This window comes from Mytilus californianus, unplaced genomic scaffold (assembly GCF_021869535.1).
Source record: "Mytilus californianus isolate M0D057914Y unplaced genomic scaffold, xbMytCali1.0.p SCAF_5, whole genome shotgun sequence".
In the NCBI taxonomy this organism is placed as follows: Eukaryota; Metazoa; Mollusca; class Bivalvia; order Mytilida; family Mytilidae; genus Mytilus; species Mytilus californianus.
The window spans coordinates 8410121-8434799 of NW_026262701.1; the positions used below are offsets into that span (position 1 = coordinate 8410121).

Below are 24679 nucleotides of genomic sequence, written 5' to 3' on the forward strand. Positions count from 1 at the left end.
CAAAGATTTGAATAAAATTGTTTATTTTTGTTTTTCTGATCATTCACTGCTGTGCTGTATCATGGACGAATTTGTCAACAACCTGTCAAAACAAACGTGAACTTTGGACTCGAGAACTGTGGTTTAAAGCATAAACAATGTTTTCAACGCTTCTAAGAGATCTCCGAGCTCATGCTATTAGCAACATTGAATATTATCAGAATGGAACCACGACATCAACGTCATTATTTCACAAATCTTTTAGCCTCATGCATGAACATCTCGATAGAGGGATCCAACCCTCAATAGAAGAAATTACCCCACGTTTGGCTGATTATGATTTATCCCCAGACATCCACGCGAACGGTTATCGAAGTTTGATCAAAGTTGTTCACAAATGTTGCCTTCATCTTTTACAGTTATCTCGACACATTTCAAATAATAGAACTTCTATGTTCTTCCGTGGTCACCACTATTCAAAGGAATTGGAATCTTATGTTTCTGTTTTGGGACAACTAAGAGCTAGTTTACATTATGCCAATAAGCTTATCCCATTTTGTGATCAAGGAAATCTTTTTGCTAATGAAGCCTATCTTGACAATGAAGTTGCCGAAAATCTATTGAAGGATGTGGAGCGATTAAGTCAGGACTGTTTCTATGGGAGATGCCTTGGTTTTCAGGTATAAGAATAGTTTTATGCTTCCTAACAAGCTTAAAGTTTCTGCTTTGTCCATCTGCCAGGGTGCCTGTTCAAGTAATCAGATATCCAATGGACATTAATTAATGATCCTTAAAAATAATTTATTTCAAATCAATAGGGTCGGCTAGTTGGGATAATTTTTTTTCATTTTATTGTTAAGAATGGAGCTATTAATCCAATTCCATCCCAAGGAACTGTCCTCTCTAACAGGAAATAGCCATATTAGCCACTAAATTGATACACACTGAAATATTTTCCCAAAAATTCTCTCATGTTTAGCTTTCAAGCTTTTCGGCCACACAACCAGATCAGCCACAGGTCATAAAAACAGGGAATTTCTGCCAAAGTACATTTGTACCAGTTCAGCCATAGTTGATTCGGCCACACTATTTCATAATGTTCTTAACATCATATAAAATTTCTTGTTTACATGTATATATATCTTCAGATTTCACTATATAATAAAAGATGGTAATATATTTAGATGATTTTATAACATCCACTTCATATATTTATACCATCATATATTAGTATCAATGCGCAAATCTTAAGACTTTAATACAAAATTTATGCATTAATTGTATTGACAAAAGTTGGTTTGAAAAATAATCATTGATAATGTTACCAGATTACTTTACAAAATAACATTTTGTCTTAAAGTGTACATCTGCTGTGAAACACGAGGACAGTGGACACAAGACTTTCTTATGTCACACATGGTTGAGACAATGAAATATTGTTTGTAGAAGACTACACATTGGTAAATTGTAAAAAAAGAATCTACTTAACAATTTCATATTTTATAAAAATGAAATATAATAAGCTCAATTTAGGCAAAACTTAATCAGTCAGGGAAATTACTGAAATAAGTGATTCATAAAATCACTTATTTAAGTAGCAAATTAGAAATTCTGTGATTTTGTAGTTTTACCAAAATTTTAAACATTCAGGTTTAGATTATATCTTATTATTAGTAAAAATGAATTGTAGCAAGGTTAATGCCTTTTATGCAATCTTTCAGCTGTAAATTCTATATTTGTTGAAAAAATGCTATAAAGAAGGCTTTACCTGATGAACTAATACTTTCTTAACTGATTTTTCAAAGCAGTGGGAGTATTTTTCCTGTAAAATTCAAGGTTTCATCTTACAGATTATGTATTAAAATTTTACTGTTCGCGATCAAAATTTTACTGTTTGGGGGTGTTGAAATTAGTGGGGGTAATTAAAATTATAATACTTAAAGAAGTGATTTTTTTTAAGAAAATAGAGGTACATGTATGATACTTACACAAGTGATTTTCATGTCATTATCCCAGATTCAATGCAAGGTCATCACCTGAAATGACAGGTCATCCTATACACACAGATGTTGGTTCTTATAATTTTAGCAACATAATTAAATGTAGTCCCAGGATCATAAGTTATGTTAGTATTGTATATTTAAAGCTACAATAAAATTTAATCTGAGTGATTTATTTGTACTACTTAAATAGGTGATTATTAAAGAAAGACAACTCTTACTTCCATTTTTGCGCCTGTCCCAAGTCAGGAGCCTCTGGCCTTTGGTAGTCTTGTATCATTTTTAATTTTAGTTTCCTGTGTATAATTTGGAGTTTAGTATGACGTCCATTATCACTGAACTAGTATACATATTTGTTTAGGGGCCAGCTGAAGGACGCCTCCGGGTGCGGGAGTTTCTCGCTGCATTGAAGACCCATTGGTGGCCTTCGGCTGTTGTCTGCTCTATGGTCGGGTTGTTGTCTCTTTGACACATTCCCCATTTCCATTCTCAATTTTATTCCAACATTTCTGGACAAAATGTTACTTGAATCAGTGATTTAGAAATCATTCATTTAAGTCATGTAAGTAAGTCCCCTGACTGTTAATCATTTGAAAATTTTTGAGGCATTGGCAAAAGAGATGTATCAAAGTATTTTCTCTAAATTAAAGTTAATCATCATCAGCTTAATTTTTTTATCGTAAAAAAAAGATATGATCAAATCAGGGACGAATATATTATATATTTGTTGATTGTTAAAAAATCTTATTTTTTGGCATACAAATTTTGAAATAATTTAATTGAAAAATGAAAATAACTGCAGTAACTGAATTGTAAAGTTATCATGGTTATAAACATATAAAAATTAAAAAAAAGGTTAAATATTTGGATTTTATCCAAACATGTTATGTCATTGCAATATAAAATTAAACTCAACTACATGTACATGTAGGTGAAATTTTTATTATTTGCACTTTTGCTTGTCTTTCTTAGTGTAATTCGTTGAGAATAAAAGTCTTGTGAAGTCCTGTGCACACACATGATGTTGACAGCTTTATCATAGTGGTTATGTTAATAAGTTGCCAATGTTATATAATTAGATACTGTACAATGTATATGTCTCTGCAAAAAGTAACTTTTTTAATATGATAAGTATCTTTTTTAAGCATTATAATGATAAGAACTGTGCTGTTTTAATCTTTATTGTAATATAATAATGAAATGCTGATAAAGAAAATGAAAGAAAACATAAAACATGTTGTTTTCATGATTGTTATGTATTAAACTTAAGTCCATCCAAATAACTGCCTTAGTCCTATGCTGTTACCTGATAAAGATTGGTTTTTGTTCTCACTCTGAAGTAAACTTATGCCCTCAAAAGTCCAGCTTTAACCATGCAAGTGTTACTGCTTACACATTCACATTACCATGATATGCAGGTCAAGTCTGATTTTGACTTGCTAGAATTACTGTTCCAGAGTGATATTCCATTGAATGGTCTCAAAATGATAAAAACAAGGGGGAAAAATGATGTTAAAATGAATTAAAGATGTGATGACGACAGATTTCTCTGTCATAGTCCTGATAGAAGGTACACATAGCAAAAAATGGTGTGGAATTAACTGACATTACAGACACTTACAGACTCTTACATTTGTACTTAAATAAAATAATTATTGCATATAGGTAAACATGTTTGATTTGAGGAAGGAGGCAACAGGAGAATTTTTCAAGGGATGGAATATTTATTTCCACCTTTTGGGGTTGCTCGAATTTGACCTTTATTATTTTCTTGAATAATCTGTATTTTATGTCTTGAATCATTTCTTTTAACTTTGGTGTTCCAAAATCACAGTACACATAGAATGCGAATGCACATTTCATAGAGAACACTGTAACCTCTGTTTACATATTGTTGTTTAGGTATACATGTAAGCTAGTTAACCATTCTAACAAATCTAATATTATGCATGTACACATGTACAAAACTGTAGCTACACATACAAATGCAAAAAAAAAAAAAAATTGATTAAAAGTGATTTATAGCATTTTCATTTCCTTTGCTTTCAGTTTTGTGAGTCAATGGTAAAACCATTACATGGGGTTGGTGTTGCCATGGCATCATTTAGTGATGGATACAAAAATGAATCACATTTGTTGCAACTGACAACAGCTTTGTTCAACAGCGGAAAATACTTCTTAGACCCAGACCTAAGAGCACAAAGAGTAAGTACATGTATTTGCAAATATTAACATATGTACTTCAGTAAGATTGATACAGTGGATTAATTTTGCAAAGTTAATACAAACTATGTCCATTGGCAATGCATGCGCAATGAAGACAAAAACTGTTGGATAATCTTTTAAAAAATTATATTTCAATTTTAGATATTTTTCGTACATGCACATGATGTATGGATAAAACGAAATGTTGGATATACATGTATATGAAAAAGTGTTTAAATTACACAAGCAATAGCAGTGTTTTTTATTTACAACTTAAACATAGAATTTTAGGATTAGATTAATTTTAAATACAAATTAGAAAGAAAAACTATGAACATATGTATTTTTATATTGCAAAGAAAAACCAAAGAAAAGAATCTTAGAAAGTTCTTCAATGAATAAATTACTAAAGTCGTGGTTACCTGTAAATTATGGCAACAGTAGTCATGGTAGTACATGTATACCGCTGTTAAATTACTAAAGTCGTGGTTACTTGTAAATTATGGCAACATTAGTATACCGCTGTTAAATGTTTTATTGAACTCAAGGATGTACTTACTCTTACATGTAGGGGAGGTTTCAGAATTTGTGTCCTTGTTTTTTTTCCTACAAAACAGGGTAAAATATTTTGCCCCATAACACCCATTTTTCTTTTCATGTAAGACTTCAATAGCTCATAAAAGGTCATTTACCAAAATTTAAGCAGATTCTAGATTTCTTTTCTTTCGATTTGAGACCCAAATAATACCAATGCAAATATATGGTAAAAGTCTGAGTCAGCCTTTTCCCGCCATTTTTTAAAAATCAGATATCTCGAAAAGGAGCTCCATAACCTATCAAAATTTTTAGCTTATTTTGTTCTTTAACTAATGCTCTTCCGACTTATAGTATCAATTTTAAATTCTAGATTTTTTTAATTTCACCTAAGTACATCTTTAAAATTACTTCATCAGATAAAGTCAAGTCCAAAGTTTTGAAAGTCAAAGAAATGCAAAAGTCATGCATATCATGCATATGGGATACAACAATTTACAGTAAAACATGAATTATCAGAATCCCCAATGAGACATCAATTAGTTATTTCAATGGTATCAAATGATTAGTTTTGTCTTAATAAGTAAGAATCTTAGTTCAAATGATAAACACTTTAATAATCATGTAATATGTAATATTTTCATCAAAATGTATCTTATAAATGATATGAATTCCAGAGCACTGACTATTGGTCAGATCATTCCCATGGCTGCCAACATTCCACCATCTGGCCAAGTAATTAAAGTCACAGATACTAATTTTGCTGCTTAGAAAGTTTTTTTTTCTATATTATCTGACATTGATTTGATATGCTGAGAAAAAAAGATAAGGAAAAGAGAAAGTAATACATGTATATAAAAAGTAAGCAAATAAACCCAAAGGAGAATTTAACATAATGTTTTCTAACTTTTTTAGGTTGTAGATGTCACTAGAACAGCAGATATAAGTTTCTGTAAAGCTTTCTGGTCCATACCAGAAACGGATTTTATGCAGGTTTGTAATTTATTGTTATGCAGTTGTGTTATTAGTATATATTTTAAAGAAGGGGAAAAAAGGTTGGATTCTCAGCTGGTTCAAACCAAAGAATTTATAACTGGTGTACATATTCTCCTTCTACTTCAAGCATGAAACATTCAGGAGTAATATCAAAGCAGATTTTCCAAAACGGCCATTTTGTCTAGACTTGTCTATTCTTCAAACATTTGTCTAGATAGAAATTTACTGAAATGGATCATTTCAAATATTTATAATCATTTCAAATATTTCTAATTATTCTAAATATCTCTAATTATACCAAATATTTCTAATTACTGTGGATTCATTTATTTTCGTGGGTATCAATTTTCGTGGATTGAGAAAAACTTGCATTTTCGTGGATATTTGATTTCGTGGTTTTACCAATTTCTGCATACAAAGCCAAAAGAAAATTTGTAATTCGTTGAACATTTGAATTCGTGGTTCACCTGTACCCACGAAACCCACGAAAATTGGTATCCAACGAATAATAATGAAACCACAGTATTCTAAATATCTCCAATTATTCCAAATATTTCTAATTATTCTAAATATCTCTAATAGTTCCAAATATTTCTAATTATAAAGGAAAGGATGTGTGACAAGATGTACAAGTATTTCAAATATTCTGATTTTGAGTTAACAGTGATTAAGGTGTTATCTGGTATCCGAAAATGGATAACTAAAGTTAACTTTCTGTAAGTCTGTTATTGCAGTAATAAAGAGAATAGCACAGGCTGAGGTTCCACATTTCAAAGGATGAACAATCAGTTAATTGAACTACAAATGTAGTATAAAAGTAAAAGTAAATAAGTACCATGTGTTGTGACAAAATTATTTGCCCTTGATCTCCCAGTGGTTACTAAGATTGGCTTGAACGCCTTTTGTTACTAATGCTAAAATTATTAAAAACAGGAGCAAACAAAATGTCTGGCTGGCTCTATTTATTTTGAAAACCAACCAACACATTGTTGAAAGGTAAGCTGCAGAAACCTAAAATTCAATCAATCATATTATTTATGCCATGTACAAAGGATGTACACGGTGAGACAGTAAACACTTGTATCAGTAAAGCTGTCTGACTGAATGATAGTTTCACTAATTATTTTGAAAGATCTTTCAGTACATATTGTACACTTTATCACTTCATAATACATATAGTAAGATTTGTTTGTTCATTAGATTTTAACATTTCATTTTAGTTGTCACATCTTGCATGTCCAAGAGTCCATGTAAATGAGGTTATTGCAATTCAACCAGGACCATTTGAGATGAATTGTCATAAAAGTGTGGAAACAGTTGTTATAACACCTCCATGTGCCTACACAGGGCCAGGGAATATCAAAATGAGGCTGTTTTCAAATCATTGGAGAGAAGGACAGGTCAGTATTCACTGTAACAGTATGGAAACATAACACCAACATATGCCTACTCAGGGCCAGGAAAAATCAAAATGAGACCCCTCTCAAATCACTGGAGAGAACAACATGTCAGTATTAACTGTAACAGTATGGAAACATAACACCGACATATGCCTACTCAGGGCCAAGAAAAATGAAAATGTGACCCTTCTCAAATCACTGGAGAGAAAGACATGTCATTATTAACTGTAATAGTATGGAAACATAACACCAACATATGCCTACTCAGGGCCAAGAAAAATCAAAATGCGACCCTTCTCAAATCACTGGAGAGAAAGACATGTCATTATTAACTGTAATAGTATGGAAACATAACACCAACATATGCCTACTCAGGGCCAAGAAAAATCAAAATGCGACCCTTCTCAAATCACTGGAGAGAAAGACATGTCATTATTAACTGTAATAGTATGGAAACATAACACCAACACATGCCTACTCAGGGCCAAGAAAAATCAAAATGCGACCCTTCTCAAATCACTGGAGAGAAAGACATGTCATTATTAACTGTAATAGTATGGAAACATAACACCAACATATGCCAATGTTTCCATTTGATTTGTTGTTTCTTTTTCATTACTTCATCCTATGACTTTTTTAAACATCAAAATTATGATCTTGAGTCTCAAAATTTAAGCAACTTTGAACAGTTGTTGTTGCTTCATTAAGAATGTCAGTGTTTTATCATCTCTTTTTTTACAGAAAGTTCCACATACAAAGATGAAGAAGAAACCACACCCAAAATCTTCAGGATTAGTTCTACATTGTCATGGTGGAGGATTTGTAGCACAGTCTTCAAGGTCACATGAGGTAATGTATAGAACTTAGACAAAGTAAAAACATCTATTAAACTAGACATCATTGAGATGGGAGCCATCTCTGTGGGCCCCGCTGACCTTGCACTTTGACCTAGGAAGTTGTACAAACATTATGACACACCCTCTGGTGTTGATTAATATACATGTCAAGTATAAAGTATGAAATTATAACGGTTCTCTAGATATAGAGCGGACACAATTTATTACGGCCGGACAGACAGACGGACAGACTGATCACTATAGGGCAACCCGCCACTAATAAGAGAAGGGATCAGTCCAGAATAAATTTTATCACTTCATTATTAAGCATCTCCATTTCATGCAGTTTATGAGGCCTGGCCCTTAATAATGCTTGAAGGCAGTCAACAGATAACTGACAGGATAGTAATTACAGGTCACTGTACCCGGTACAACTGGCCTTAATAACATAAATAGTACCAATTTTAATGCACCAGATGAGCAATTCGACAATTAATGTCTTCAGTGATGCTAGAGGCCAAAATATTTAAAAATCAAAATCTAATACAAATGTTGAAGACAGATTAAACAGGCTGTTCTGCAGCAGTCTTTTTTGAGAATTGATTGATAAATCAATTCTTGAAACAGTTAAATCATTCACTATTTATATGATATCTAAGTAAATATTAAGGGGTAACAATAACTGTTGTGCAATATGTGTTTCATTGATTGTTTTGTAGGTATATTTGAGGCAATGGGCCAAGGATTTGGATGTACCTATATTATCTATTGACTATTCATTAGCTCCTGAGTACCCTTTCCCTAGAGCTTTAGAAGAGTGTTTTTATGCATATGCTTGGGCACTGGAGAATTCAGAGCTTCTAGGTATTACATTTACTAATTATATATATCAGCTTTTGTTCCGAACTCACACATAATATTCTAAATATTTCATCTGGAAAAGTTCTCTTTTAAGAAAAAAAAATGATCTGCCTTTACAAAGAGATGGAAGATTTTTGGATGATATTGAGTATTCAAGTATGTGTAACTGCCAATAGCAAGTTTTCAGAAAAAAAGTGTCAGACTTTTTTCATTTATGTGTCAACTCATTCTAACTTTTGTATTATTGATGTTTGATGGTTGGTTATATTTAAAGAAGTGATTCATCTTTAATATGTGCAAGTACCTTTATAAAATTTTAGGATGGACAGGTGAGAGGATATGTTTTGCTGGAGATAGTGCTGGTGGTAACCTGATGATGGCTACAGCTATCAGAGCAGCATCCTTCCAGATCAGGGTACCAGATGGGATAATGGCAGCCTATACACCATTCATGGTCAGATATACACCATCACCATCAAGGATGATGGGATTGATGGATCCCTTGCTCCCTATGGGGATCCTAACCAGATGTTTAGCAGGTAAATAATACCATACAGGATGATGGGATTGATGGATCCCTTACTTCCTATGGGGATCTTAACCAGATGTTTAGTAGGTAAATAATACCATACAGGATGATGGGATTGATGGATCCCTTACTCCCTATGGGGATCCTAACCAGATGTTTAGCAGGTAAATAATACCATACAGGATGATGGGATTGATGGATCCCTTACTTCCTATGGGGATCCTTACCAGATGTTTAGCAGGTAAATAATACCATACAGGATGATGGGATTGATGGATCCCTTACTTCCGATGGGGATCCTAACCAGATGTTTAGTAGGTAAATAATACCATACAGGATGATGGGATTGATGGATCCCTTACTTCCTATGGGGATCCTCACCAGATGTTTAGCAGGTAAATAATACCATACAGGATGATGGGATTGATGGATCACTTACTTCCTATGGGGATCCTAACCAGATGTTTAGCAGGTAAATAATACCATACAGGATGATGGGATTGATGGATCCCTTACTTCCTATGGGGATCTTAACCAGATGTTTAGCAGGTAAATAATACCATACAGGATGATGGGATTGATGGATCCCTTACTTCCTATGGGGATCATAACCAGATGTTTAGCAGGTAAATAATACCATACAGGATGATGGGATTGATGGATCCCTTACTTCCTATGGGGATCTTAACCAGATGTTTAGCAGGTAAATAATACCATACAGGACGATGGGATTGATGGATCCCTTACTCCCTATGGGGATCTTAACCAGATGTTTAGCAGGTAAATAATACCATACAGGATGATGGGATTGATGGATTCCTTACTCCCTATGGGGATCCTAACCAGATGTTTAGCAGGTAAATAATACCATACAGGATGATGGGATTGATGGATCCCTTACTTCCTATGGGGATCTTAACCAGATGTTTAGCAGGTAAATAATACCATACAGGATGATGGGATTGATGGATCCCTTACTTCCTATGGGGATCCTAACCAGATGTTTATCAGGTAAATAATACCATACAGAATGATGGGATTGATGGATCACTTACCCCTATGGGGATCCTCACCAGGTCTTTAGCAGGTAAAGAATTTCATACAGAATGATGGGATTGATGGATCCCTTACTTCCTATGGGGATCCTTACCAGATGTTTAGCAGGTAAATAATACCATACAGGATGATGGGATTGATGGATCCCTTACTTCCTATGGGGATCCTTACCAGATGTTTAGCAGGTAAATAATACCATACAGGTTGATGGGATTGATGGATCCCTTACTTCCTATGGGGATCTTAACCAGATGTTTAGCAGGTAAATAATACCATACAGGATGATGGGATTGATGGATCCCTTACTTCCTATGGGGAACTTAACCAGATCTTTAGCAGGTAAATAATACCATACAGGATGATGGGATTGATGGATCCCTTACTTCCTATGGGGATCCTTACCAGATGTTTAGCAGGTAAATAATACCATACAGGATGATGGGATTGATGGATCCCTTACTTCCTATGGGGATCCTTACCAGATGTTTAGCAGGTAAATAATACCATACAGGATGATGGGATTGATGGATCCCTTACTTCCTATGGGGATCCTTACCAGATGTTTAGCAGGTAAATAATACCATACAGGATGATGGGATTGATGGATCCCTTACTTCCTATGGGGATCATAACCAGATGTTTAGCAGGTAAATAATACCATACAGGATGATGGGATTGATGGATCCCTTACTCCCTATGGGGATCCTTACCAGATGTTTAGCAGGTAAATAATACCATACAGGATGATGGGATTGATGGATCACTTTCTCCCTATGGGGATCTTAATCAGATGTTTAGCAGGTAAAGAATTTCATACAGTAAGATGAAAATGAAGGTTTCAAATGTACTAGCTTCAGACTTGTATTTCATCAAACAATTATAAATGTAATGTCTTTTATAAGTTATTATATTGAGAATATTACAGTTTTATATATATATATATATATAGATTTATGGCAACCGTAATATTCAACAGTCACTGCGAAGTTCTACTAAATTTCCTGTATACATTTACTTAGTAAAAAAATAGATATTAGACAATTTTTATACGCCCGTTTACAGGATGTATTATTTCACAATATTGAAATTTGCTGCAGTCAAGCAACAGAACAGAACTTAAGGTAACGACAGATGAATGGAGAAATATGCTTACATTAAAGATGGTGTATTGTTGTTTGCATGCTGCAGTATATCATTATGTATTTATGAAAACAATACAACCTTTTTTGGGGAAACTTTAAAATTCTAAATTCAGATCTGTTAGACACCTACTTTCCTGTTTTTTAACATTTTGAATTACGAGTTGGTGTATGCTTGGCATGACATCAGGTGCATTCTTGTTTTTATTTAAGATGTCATGTCAAAGAACTTAAACACTTAATCAAGCAACCTACACATGATTGGACTATGAGATAATCTGACAAGCCATGATACTTAAGTTACCATCGCAACCTGTGGCAGTAATCTTAAAAAAATAATGAATACTTTGGGACTGAATTGTTATTAATTTCATTTGTTTACAGCATATGCTGGGGTTTCCACATGCTTTTCACCAAAAGATGACAAATGGGTTATTGTAGAATATAAGAAGAGTGACCACTCATTTGAAGATAGTGAAAAATCTACAAAGGGGGATAACTCTCCAACAGATACTTCAGCATCAAGTTCCAGACATAACTCTGCAATGGATACTTTGACATCTAGTTCTGATATGGAAAGCAACAGTGGAACTGAATCATGTTTTGAAGAAGTTGAAATTGATAATGGACATGTACCTCCTATTAATGAAGAAACAACAGAAAAAGATGAGGTCAAAAGTGAGGACAGTTTTGAAGTTTTGACTGTTTCAAAAGATGCTTTAGGAACTCCTGATTCAACAGACTCACAGTTTTCAGTGGAAGATTTTGTTTCAGAAGGTACTGATCATAGTACCTCCCAGAATGTAAATGTCAACAATTCTGAACCAAATGGTGCTGTAATGGAACTGTCAGAAGGTGCAACTACTAGTAATTCTGTAGAAAATGGTGGTGTTAATGAGATATCACATGATAGTGTTGTAATGAGTCCTGTGGAAGATGGTGGTTTTGATGATCAGACTTTCTCTAAGGATATATTAAGTCAGTCGAATAGTGATCAGAGTTCTAACAAACATAAAAAGTTAGCTAGAGTCAGCAAAGGGATTCCACGACAAATGTCTGTTGATTTGCCAAAGGAAATATGTCAATCTGTACCTCCAAGTCAGAGCATGCCCTATATCCAGCCACAGTCAAGGGTTCGTCAGACGTCTCGGTCAAAAACATTTGATTGTGTGGGGCATAGTGATTCAGATTCCAGTTTTGTTACAAATTGTACTGGAACATTGAATTTTGTGCCACTGAGAGCTGCCAAACATCACATTCAACATAGTCCTTTGACAGCATTTCGGCATCTGCCTATTGTGAAGAATCCATACATGTCTCCATTGCTAGCTTCAGAGGAGTTGTTGAAAGATTTGCCTCCTGTTTATCTTGTGGTAAGTTATTTTCATAGTACAAATTTTGCAATCAGTATGATGTTGTGCAAGAAGGACACATAGGAAACAAAAGGATAAGCATTTTCTTTCCAATGACTCACTTGAGCTCCCACTGTATAAAGCCTGGTTCAGAAGTAAGCTGCCATCTAATCATGCTAATACACAAATTGTTATCAATGGTTGATCAATAAACTAAAAAAACATGTTCACGTATTTTTATACAATCATGTCATACATGTACAACACACTCCTGATTAATGACTGAAACATCATTTATTGAAAGTTTTGTTAAATACTACTTGAAAAAGAATTATGAGATAGATTAAAAGATATTTACTAATGATGTCAAACTGTTATTTTCTTAATATTGAATAGTATGGATTAAAATTTACACACATGTTTTGTTGATTATTACATTATTTGTGTTCCACACTTACTGGTATAAGTTATTGTATAATCATATTATAAATTGCACTATTGTTCTAATTTTAGGCCTGCCATTTGGATCCTCTCTTGGATGATTCTGTTTCATTTGCTAAAAAGCTGAGAGATCTCAATAAAAAAGTTGACCTTCACCTTATTGATGATTTACCCCATGGATTTCTGAACTTTTCAATGGTCAGTAAGGAGGCCAGATTAGCATCTGATATATGTGTCAGTAAAATAATGAGTGTTCTTGGATAATCAATGAAATATGACTGTAAAAGTGTTCATTGAGGTGAAGTGTTCATGGGAAAGCAGTGATATATGAGTGTTCTTGGGTGAATACCTTGGCATTGTTGTTAAATATTGTCTTTCACTTATTTATTGTTAATTTGTGATATGAATTGTTGATATTTATGTTATTAATAGCCTTTTAAAATGGCACTGTTACATGTAGTCTTGTTAATGAAATTGAAATTTATATAAAATGCACACACTAAAATTGTCACACTATTTTTTTTAAGAAATGTAAATTTAAGATATTCAAAACAACAATGAAAAAATATTTTAGCTTTGTCAAGATAAACTACATAAAGGAGTTATCAAGGTTGAATTTCATTATTTTATTTTTATATTTTGCTTCGTTTTAGCAAGGCATAGTGATCCTATATTCTGAAGTCGGCGGCGTCAACATTTAGGTTCAGTCTGTGGTTAAAGTGTTTTAAGACATCAATAAATTGTCAAACCTACATGGAATTTTATGAAATTTGGACAGAAGCTTGTTTATGACCAAAATACAGTATCCAGAGCAAAATTTTGAAAATATTTATTTTCACTTTTCCATATTTTACTGATAAATGGACTTAATTTTTTTTACAGATAACAAGTAGATACAGTCTTGGGTTATTGTTTGTTACACATCAATTACTTTGTCAAACCTTCATAGAATTTTATGAAACTTTTTTATGATTAAGAGATAATGTCTGAAGCAAACTATGAAAATATATTTTCATTTTCAGTATTTTTCTGATAGATGGACAATCTGGGATTAAATTTTATTGACATGATAAGTTTGTTAACCTTCATGGATTGTTATGAATCTTGGAAAGAAGCTAATCTTCAAGACCAAGAAAAAGCATCTAATGAGAAAGTGATTTTTGTTTTAAATTCTGTATTTCACTGATAATGGACTCACTTTTTAAGTCAACATTACACTTTTACACTGACAGCAGCTATCGTAGGCGAGACACAGGGTTCCGGGGAACCCCTTACAAATTTATAAAAAAAATATTTTCCAGCTGGTGTTAATTTGTCAGTTAAAGACCAAATTAAATCAACTGTATAGTTCCAGTTACTTTGCTGGCTTGTTATAAATTTTCACATGAACACATAAATTGATAGTATATACATAACATAACTAAAAAAGCAGAAAAAATTAAAGGTCCCTGTCCTCATATTTTCAAGATATGAGCCATTGAAAAGTTGGCTGGAGATGATTCTCTCTAGATATTTCATACTTTTAACATTGGCACCTTTTTTCTTCAAAAACTATGAAAAAAACAAGGATTTTATTACATTTTCAAATATGGCTTTTTAAACTATATGTTATTATATTATGAAAAGAACAGAAGAGGTAAGTTTTTTAATGGCACTACATGGATAAAACCAGAGGATTTCGAATATCTGAAAAAAAAATCAAAAACCAAGATGAGCAAACATCCTTAAATAACTGTTACTATTTACATTTATTAACTTTGCTGTTTTATCAGTTACATTGCTGTGCATGAACTCTGTTAGATTTATGTAGAAAATATAAACAAGGTCTCTCTTAAAATAAACTTTTGAACCATTATTAAAAGTTTATTTTATAGTTCTAGATATTTAATTGAAAATACATCAAATAAAAGACTTTCACTATTTCATAAAATGTGTTTATAAATATTTTTGACAAAACTCTTCTATGATAATTTTAAACATCTTTTTTGAGGATGTATTTCAAATTAAAGCTTTTTTGTAATTGAGCTTAACTATTGCTCTTTTTATGATGTTTAATTTTTCTGACTACATGCATGAGTAAAAATGATCTTAAATTTCATAAAATTGTTTGATAAATATTATTTATACTACCAATTTTATGTGACTGAATAACCATTATTATTATTCAATCAGCATGAAGACAGTGTAACTGTTGTATAAATTTTGCAATATCACTCACTAGTGATAGCTGGATGTATATTATTGTATTCAAAATGTCTTTCTATTATCATTAATGATTATGTTTTGTACAGATATATATTTTTATGCTTCATTTTATTTTTGTGTCTGATTACAGATCTGAAATTAACATTAATGATGATATGACTTCTGTAATATCAGGATTATTATTACTTGACTCTGATATTTTGGATCTTTGTTCCATACTTCAGTGCTTGGCACAGAAAACACATTAATCTATAGAGAACAATATTGAGCTCTTAAATTATATTATATTGTTATTTTGTTATTTTGTTTAAGGATTCTAAACAGAAAGTAGTTATTTTTATGCCCCCGCCACAGGGGGCATTAAATGTTACCCTTGTCCGTCTGTACGTCTATCTGTATGTATGTCCCGAAATTGGTTTCCGTTCTCTAACTTGGTTTGCCTCAACCAAATGTTATGAAACTTATACACAATGCTTATTACCACAAAACACAGATCAAGTTTGAATTTGGGTGACGTCACTTTCACCATTCTAGAGTTATGATCTTTATTAAATGGAAAAATTTTCGTTCTCTAACTTACCGGTAAGTTTGCCTCAACCAAATGTTATGAAATTTAGATCAAGATCGAATTTGGGTGGCGTCCCTTTATAACGTTATATGCAAGCGGGGTCATCATCTGTGTCCCATGGACACATTCTCCATATATTTATGAAGCTTTGAACAAATTATACAAATGAATATAAAGTACTACACCAGTTGAAGTACTCTGTGTAGTAACAAAAAATATCTGAAGGAACAATGTTATGTACGTTTCAATATTAATGTAACTGTCTTCATCATTAAATCTGTCAAATTGGTGTTCATTTGAAAAACTGTTTAAATCAATTACCATGTGATATTGAAACTGTATGATTGTAGATTTTTTTTCATGTCCAAATAATTAGGAACACTTCCATGTTATAAGTCTGCACACCTTTAAAGACTGTGCTCTACATTTTTGATAAAGTGCAACAAGTTGCAAGGTGACCAGTCCTACATAATAAATATATATGTCATATAAATATTTAGTCAGATTGTAAGTCAAACAAGGTAAACAAATTCATGGAATGTCCTATATATATCTTTTGCAGAAGAACATGGACCAGAGCCCCATTTTGATAAAGCAGACATAAGACATGCATACATTCAAGTCTCATATATTAATGTTAGTGAAGCACACATTCAAATTGTAATAACTTTGTGAAATGGAGACCTTCTGTCCTATGTTGAACCTTGTAGCATTAAAGAAGCTTGTAAATTGCATTTTCCTAGCTTTCAGTGTTCAAGAAGCTTGTTTATTGTATTTTTCTAGCTTTCAGTGTTTAAGAAGCTTGTATAGTGTATTTTCCTAGCTTTCAGTGTTTAAAAGGTTGTATTTTATATCCCAGCTTTCTGTGTTTGATAAGCTTGTACATGTACATGGTATATTTTGTATTTTCATAGCTTTCAGTATTAAAGAAGATTGTATTTTTTTCTTCTTAGCTTTCAGTGTTAAAGGATCTTGTATTTTATATTTTCCAGCTTTTAGTATTAAAGAAGCTTGCACTTGTATTTTTGTATTTTTGTAGCTTTCAGTGTTAAAGGAGCTTGTATTTTGTATTTTCTAGCTGTTTAGAGCATGTAGAGCTAGGAAAATACAAATACACATTTTGTATTTTTCTTGATTTCACTTTTTAAGAAACTTGCATTTGTATTTTGTAATTTCCTAGCTCTTAATGTTAAAGAAGCTTGTATTTTGTATTTTCCTAGCTCTTAATGTTAAAGAAGATTGTATTTTGTATTTTCCTAGCTTTCAGTGTTCTTTACTATACCTACCTCTATAGAAGTAGGAATAATGTATTTACAGTATCAATAATCAATATCCCTTTCCTTCCAAACCTAATTTTTAGTATGGATAAATGCACTGATTCCCTTTTTAGCTAACCTGGCCATTAGCTCATGTTCAATTGTGTTTCATCTTTTGTCATCTTCTAACTTAAAAAAAAAATCTTTTCTGAAACTACTTTGCCAACTAGAACCAAACTGGACCGCAATCATCATTGGGGTATCTAGTTTGAAAATGTGTCTGATGATCCTACCTGTTAGCTAACATGGCTAAAAATAGAACATAAGTTTAAAATGCAACTTTTTTTTATTATCTCATAAACCTTTAATAACTTTTTAACCTTTTGACCAACGCCTATCAAATTTTAATTTGTAGTTACTGATGACAAAAAGGAGGTCAAGTTCAATGTTGAAGATTTTCATTTTGTTCAGGAGTTATGGTCCTTGATAGATTGGAACGTGGCACTTAATGTCGTTTCCATGCAATAACTTACAAACTCAACAGCCTATGCTATTCAACTTTAATAACTTGTTACAAATGACAAAATGGAGATCAAATTTGAAATGGACTGTTTTCTCTTTTACTGTTCAAGACATATGATCCATGATAGATTGGAAAATAGGCACAGAACAAAGCAGGTCAAATGAGCCTGAAATTGCCATATATTAGAATATATCAATTCCATTCATACAAGCTGTCCTGTTAAAATCAACAATGTTTACATTCAAAGTATATAATCATTAGAAAATAAGAATAGAGGCATCATATATAAACTACTGGAATTATAAAATTGTATGGATAAGAGCAAGAATACATTAAATAAGTTGAAATATTAAGGAATGAAAGGACATATTCAAAATTGGGTATTTGAGATGTGTACAATATGTCATGGTGCTAACTTATTTAATGTGCAATTTAAAGTTTCTTGGACAAACATTTGATGTTTATGATAGTTTCATATATTTATTGTTGGTGTTAAAAAGAAGAAGTTCAAAAAGATTTAGATTTTGTTGTAGACCTTTTAATGATAAATGTTCATACAATGTACAATGAAACAAAATGACTTTCCTTTTTCAACCCCATCTTATCATTTGCTACTTCTCTTCCCCTTACCATGTCTGTCCCCTTTCAATATAATGTTATAGTCTTCAAAGGGCAAATAATACTTAAGGTTTATTATTATTATATAAGTGACCATATAGGTTTATATGATAAAACACTGCCTCATTGACCATTTCTAGTTTTTATACGACCGCAAAAAAAATTTTGTGGTCGTATATTGGTATGACGTTGGCGTCGTCGTCGTTGGGTGTTTTTGTACCAACAGTTAAGGAATTAGGGGCCAAAAATAAGCATTTTTGTAACTTCCAGACATAACTTGTGTGTAAGTGTATGGATCTCTCTGACATTGTACCACAAGGTCTCATATCACAAAGGGAATGCTGGGATTGATTTTGGGGGTAATTGCCTCCAAATTTTAGGAATTAGGGGCCAAAAAAGGGGCAAAAAACAAGCATTTTTCTAGTTTCATGACAATAACTTGTGTGTAAGTAAAATTGAGAATGGAAATGGGGAATGTGTCAAAGAGACAACAACCCGACCATAGAACAGACAACAGCAGAAGGTCACCAACAGGTCTTCAATGCAGCGAGAAATTCCCGCACCCAGAGGCGTCCTTCAGCTGGCCCCTAAACAAATATATATACTAGTTCAGTGATAATGAACGCCATACTAAACTCCAAATTGTACACAAGAAACTAAAATTAAAAATAATACAAGACTAACATAGGCTAGAGGCTCCTGACTTGGGACAGGCGCAAAAATGCGGCGGGGTCTTTCTGAAATTGTACTACAAAGTTCCATATCACAAAGGGAAAGCTGGAATTGAGTTTGGGGGTAATTGCCAAAAACCTTTAGGAATTTGGGGCCAAAAAGGGGGCAAAAATAAGCATTTTTCTAGTTTCCAGACAATAACTTGTGTTCAAGTGTATGGATCTCTCTGAAATTGTACTGTAAGGTACCATTCCACAAAGGGAAGGCTGGGATTGATTTTGGGAATAATTGCATCTAAATTTTAGGAATTAGGGGCCAAAAAGGGGCAAAAAAACAAGCATTTTTCTAGTTTCAGGACAATAACTTGTGTGTAAGTGTATGGATCTTTATGAAATTGTACTACAAGGTTCCATATCACAAAGGGAAAGCTGGGTTTGAGTTTGGGGGTAATTGCCCTAAATGTTTAGGAATTTGGGGCCAAAAAGGGGCCAAAAAACAAGCATTTTTCTAGTTTCCAGACAATAACTTGTGTTCAAGTGTGTGGATCTCTCTGAAATTGTACTGCAAGGTACCATACCACAAAGGGAAGGCTGGGATTGAGTTTGGGGGTGATGAATCATAAGGGGGTTCAAAAATTTGGGGGGGGGATTTTTTTTTCTTTAAAATTTTCCATTTTAAATTGGTTATTTCTGATTTATATATAAAAGCAAATAATAATGATATGGTTTGAATAGGTAAATTAAAAATTTTTAAGTTCTTAGACCACATTCATTCTGTGTCAGAAACCAATGCTGTGTCAAATATTTAATTACAATCCAAATTCAGTGCTGTATCAAGCTTGAATGTTGTGTCCATACTTGCCCCAACTGTTCAGGGTTTGACCTCTGCGGTCGTATCAAGCTGCGCCCAGCGGAGCATTTTATTGATAAAATTAAGACATTCTCTTTTCATCAGTTATTATAAAACTGTAAATTCAGAATTTTTTTTAGTGTTTCAATTATTGCTGTTGTTGAACAATCAACAAACATGTGGAATTCAAGTACTGGTATTATGATTTTAGGAAATGCTTTATTCAAATAATGCTATCGAAATTCCTATCCTGTTGCAATTTTTGCAACACATGTAAAAAAAAATTGCAAAAAGTTCTGAATTTACAGTATGATTATTGTAAAATATTAAAAAAATATTTTTGTAGCTTCATTATAATTTTGAAAGTTGGCCTAAGTAGCTTAAGGTTTCTATTGAATAGGTTATTGCTTGTAGGTTAATTTTTCTAGCAATGACAGAAATCTTTGTTTTAATCTTGCTGTGTAACTGTATTACTTCAAGATGAATATTTATGTGTTATTTATTGAGTCCTAAGTGCTTGCTCATTGCCAATCATTGCCGTACAAAATTGTAACCATTTTATCAGTGCTTTCTAATGTCTTCCTCAGTACAACATTCATAGTAATTCATTCATATTACAGTTTCTTTTATAATAATTTTAATTTTGTAACTCCCCCCTAAATTATTGCCAGACTTACAAAATTGTATACTATTTTATCAGTGCTTTCCTATTGTCTTCCTCAGAATAACATTGATAATAATTCATTCATATTACAGCTTTCTTTTACAATAATTTTATATGTTGTAGCTTTCTGTGATTTTTATCACCTCTCTCCCCCCCCCCCCCCCCCTTTTTTTTTCTTTGTTATGGCTGTAGATATTGAGCTGATTTTGATTATAACGGTATAATGGTTAGTTGCAAATCAAGTTTGCATTTGGATTGACAGAATTACCGTCCTTAGAAAATTGTACATGTCTGAACCTTTTTGGTTGTATCTGTAAATATTGATGCTGTGGATAACATACTTTTCACTTCTGAGTTCTTCCTTCTCCACAGTACAGGCCATTCGTTTGATATGTGGCGATAAATATTTTTTATAATTTTTCATGCAAGTTGTCATTGTTCTCCATTCTTAACAGGATATTTATAGTATGTCAGATATATAGGGATCATTGCCGCCATATTTTTTGGGGTGTTCAGGATATAAGTGTAACATGTGTCAATTGTTCTTAAAAAATACCACTTGAGCAAGTTCAGATAAAAACTAGTCATGCATTACATTTCTATACTATCCTAAAATAAATTTAAAAAAAACATGAAATTATCTCTTGCAAATAAATCCAAAAGCAAATACAATGACCAAACAATATCCAAGTAGAAAGACTACAATATACCAGAATATTTTTATACGATATTATTCTTGAGATGTTTTTAAAGGTTTTCCACATTTTTATGGAATAAAAAGTTTGATATTTGTTTAGTGTATGAGCAAGAAATTTGTGGATGAGGTCAGAAAAAGCAGTGAATATTTTCTGGTCTTTAATTTCTCCTATGTGCAATTACTTAATGTAATATATATACCATATTTTGTTTGATTGCAATGCATTGTTTATAAGTATTGTTATAATAATATAGCATTGTTTTGTTGACTCCTACCTTGTGTTCTGAACAAAACTGGATTTCAGTAGCAAATTCAGAAATCATTATTTCTGAGGAATTCATTTCTAAAAATAATGCAAATAACAATAAAATAAATTATACAAATTTTGTTATGTAATTTGTCCATATCAAAATCTTTTTCCTTCAATTGTTGTTCCTCTCTGCAGTAATTATTATGTTGATCAAAACCATATTTGGAAATGTAGATGTTAGGACTTTATTTGATGTTGTATTTAATGTAAAAGGTAATGTTTGGAACAGTTAAAAAAAGGCTCAGTCAGATTTATTGTTTGTTGTTTGCTTCATGTCCAGTGGCAAATATTTCATTCATATTCAGAGTGAAAACAAGATTTTACTGTTGTTATGTGAATAAATGAATGAATAAGAAATATCAAGAGAGCACACTTACTTTCTTTCATATGTTTTCCCTTGGAATATAGTCTTGAATAGGATACTAGTGGGGTTAGTACATTTTGAAAATCTTGTACCAGTTTTGAACAAGGAACAAAAGATACAAAATTTTGTACATGAATGAAATACATGTATTATCCCTATTTTCTGTATTGGATATGTTTTGTACCTTTGTTATATCCCCTCTTTAAAGTTGAAGGTTATACTGCAATCACCTTGTCCATCTCTCCATTCATCAGCCCGTTTAGCCAACAAATATTTTCTTCTGAATTTTTTCAAAAACTACTTACAGCAGCTTGACAAACAAGAGTTGTAAGGTGTTAGCACTTTTGGGCGCTGTGTGATATCTACTTCCAGTTTGATGACATTAATATTTTGATATGTTAAATGAACTTAGAAAATTTGTTGTCACACTTTCCAATTCTACTAAAGAGAATGACTTCATATTTGACCAGCAGCTTGACTGTGATGTGTAATAGTGTGTGCACTTTCTGTCAGACACCTACTTCTCGTGGTGGTATGGTGAACATGACATAGTGTTTATTCTAATATTGCAAAGTAATTCCTAGATGTTTTCTGGTTTTTAAAAAAGGTAATACCAAATAAGTGTGACCATTATGGTGAAAATCTTCATGGTATACAAGAAAAATATAGGGCAAAAATATTATTGTTTCACAAAAGGTTACCATGAACTGGATCCAAAAGCAAAGATCCCACAAATCTGTAAAAGATTAAGATATCGTTAATATACTTAGTCAAGATCAAATGTTGCTTAACAGCATATTTGTCGAGCCTTCGACTTTTGTCGAAAAAGCGAGACATAGCGATCCTACATTCCATGGTCGTCGGCGTCCACAAATATTCACTCTGTGGTTAAAGTTTTTGAAATTTTAATAACTTTCTGAAACTATCCTGGATTTCTACCAAACTTGGACAGAAGCTTGTTTATGATCATAAGATAGTATCCAGAAGTAAATTTTGTTAAAAAAAATCCTGTTTTTCCGAATTTTACTTATAAATGGACTTAGTTTTTCTGCCAGGAAACATTACATTCACTCTGTGGTTAAAGTTTTTAAAATTTTAATAACTTTCTTAAACTATCCTGGATTTGTACCAAACATGGACAGAAGTTTGTTTATGATCAAAAGCTAGTACCTAGAAGGAAATTTTTATTAAAATTTTGTACTTGTTTATCCATATTTTACTTATAAATGGACTTAGTTTCTCTTCCAGTTAACATTACATACAGTCTGCAGTTAAATTTTTTAAAACATTTATTAGATTCATAAACTATCCTGGATTTTTACCAAACTTGGACAGAAGCTTCTTACAATAAAAAAATTGTATCGAGAGGAATATTTTATTGAATTATTTCCTCATCTCATTTTTGTTGAGCCTGCGATTAACAGCAAAAGTAGGCGAGACACTGGGTTCCGCGGAACCCTTACGAATTTATTATACTAAGCATAACAAGAAAATGGAAGTGATATTTCATTTATTTGTGAAAAAAACGGCCTCAAGTATGAGTTATAGGTCAAAGTGACTGCATAGTGATGTACTGTACAGTAGTAGTGGAATATAAATGTAATAGCAAAGGATTTTGAGAAATGGCAGATAACCAAAATCACTATAACAGAAAATTAAGATTGTAGTGACCACAATTTTGACGAATGCTTTTGCACAAGTCCAAGGTGACTGCTATAGTGCAATATGATTGACAAATGTACCTATTCATAAAACTTAAAAGAGAGGCGAAAGATACCAAAGGGACATTCAAACTCATAAGTCGAAAATGAACTGACAACGCCATGGCTGAAAAAGAAAAAAAATACTAACAAACAAACAACAGTACACAAAACACAACATAGAAAACTAAAGACTGAGCAACACGAACCCCACCAAAATCTCAGTGATCTCAGATCCTCCGGTAGGGTAAGCAGATCCCACTTATTATGCGGAACCCGCCGTGTTGCTCATGTTAGTACAAACCCGGTGATAAGTTCAATTCGTAGGTCACACTCGGGGGGGACGGGACGGGACGGGATTGTAGTAACGACAATTGGAACATATCCGTTGTCATCTGTGAAACGGATATTCCATAACGATCAACCAACTCTTGATGGCGTCCTGAAAATTCACAAAGGGATGATTTCAACTGCACCGCTTGGAACTCTAGATTAAATAGCTACCTTGTGAGCAGCAACCATCTATCAAGGAAATCATGATAGGAAATACAATCCATGGAATATCGTTTCAACTGGGAGTTATATACTCCGTATGCAGGCGCTGCTGGAATGTTGCTACATAGAAATGGAAAGTTCACAATTGTGAAGCTGAAATCATCTCTTGTATCGTAAAGTGTTTTTTTTTCAACCGACCCTCATTGTCAATTTCTAGATTTAAGTCAAGATATGAGGCAGACTTAACTGTATCTGTTGTATCCTTTATCTCAAGTTCGATGGGATAAACGCGTTCAATATAGGTCACCAAAAAGAGATCATCATCTATATAGCGGAAAGTGACTTAACCCAACTAAATAGTGAGTTTGCTTACTCACAGACATGACTGATGTGTCTACATATGTTTCAGCCATATTTTTGGGGTAAATAC

General features: G+C 32.7%; 1 protein-coding gene across 1 annotated transcript; it reads left to right on the top strand.

Annotated features, from left to right (window-relative positions):
• Positions 1 to 65: 65 nt before the first annotated feature.
• Positions 66 to 22047, top strand: LOC127700295 (hormone-sensitive lipase-like). Its single transcript, XM_052203711.1, has 9 exons — positions 66 to 659; positions 4029 to 4184; positions 5634 to 5711; positions 6935 to 7114; positions 7856 to 7963; positions 8670 to 8814; positions 9132 to 9350; positions 11920 to 12908; positions 13401 to 22047. The coding sequence occupies exons 1-9, from the start codon at positions 138 to 140 to the stop codon at positions 13590 to 13592; spliced, it is 2589 nt and encodes an 862-aa protein (XP_052059671.1). The 5' UTR covers positions 66 to 137; the 3' UTR covers positions 13593 to 22047.
• The last annotated feature ends 2632 nt before the right edge of the window (positions 22048 to 24679 follow it).

Coding starts and splice junctions, on each gene's coding strand:
- LOC127700295 (XM_052203711.1), top strand. CDS start 138: ATGTTTTCAACGCTTCTAAGAGATCTCCGAGCTCATGCTATTAGCAAC. Junction 5,712..6,934: donor CAGAAACGGATTTTATGCAG/GTTTGTAATTTA, acceptor ATTTCATTTTAG/TTGTCACATCTTGCATGTCC. Junction 7,115..7,855: donor ATCATTGGAGAGAAGGACAG/GTCAGTATTCAC, acceptor CTTTTTTTACAG/AAAGTTCCACATACAAAGAT.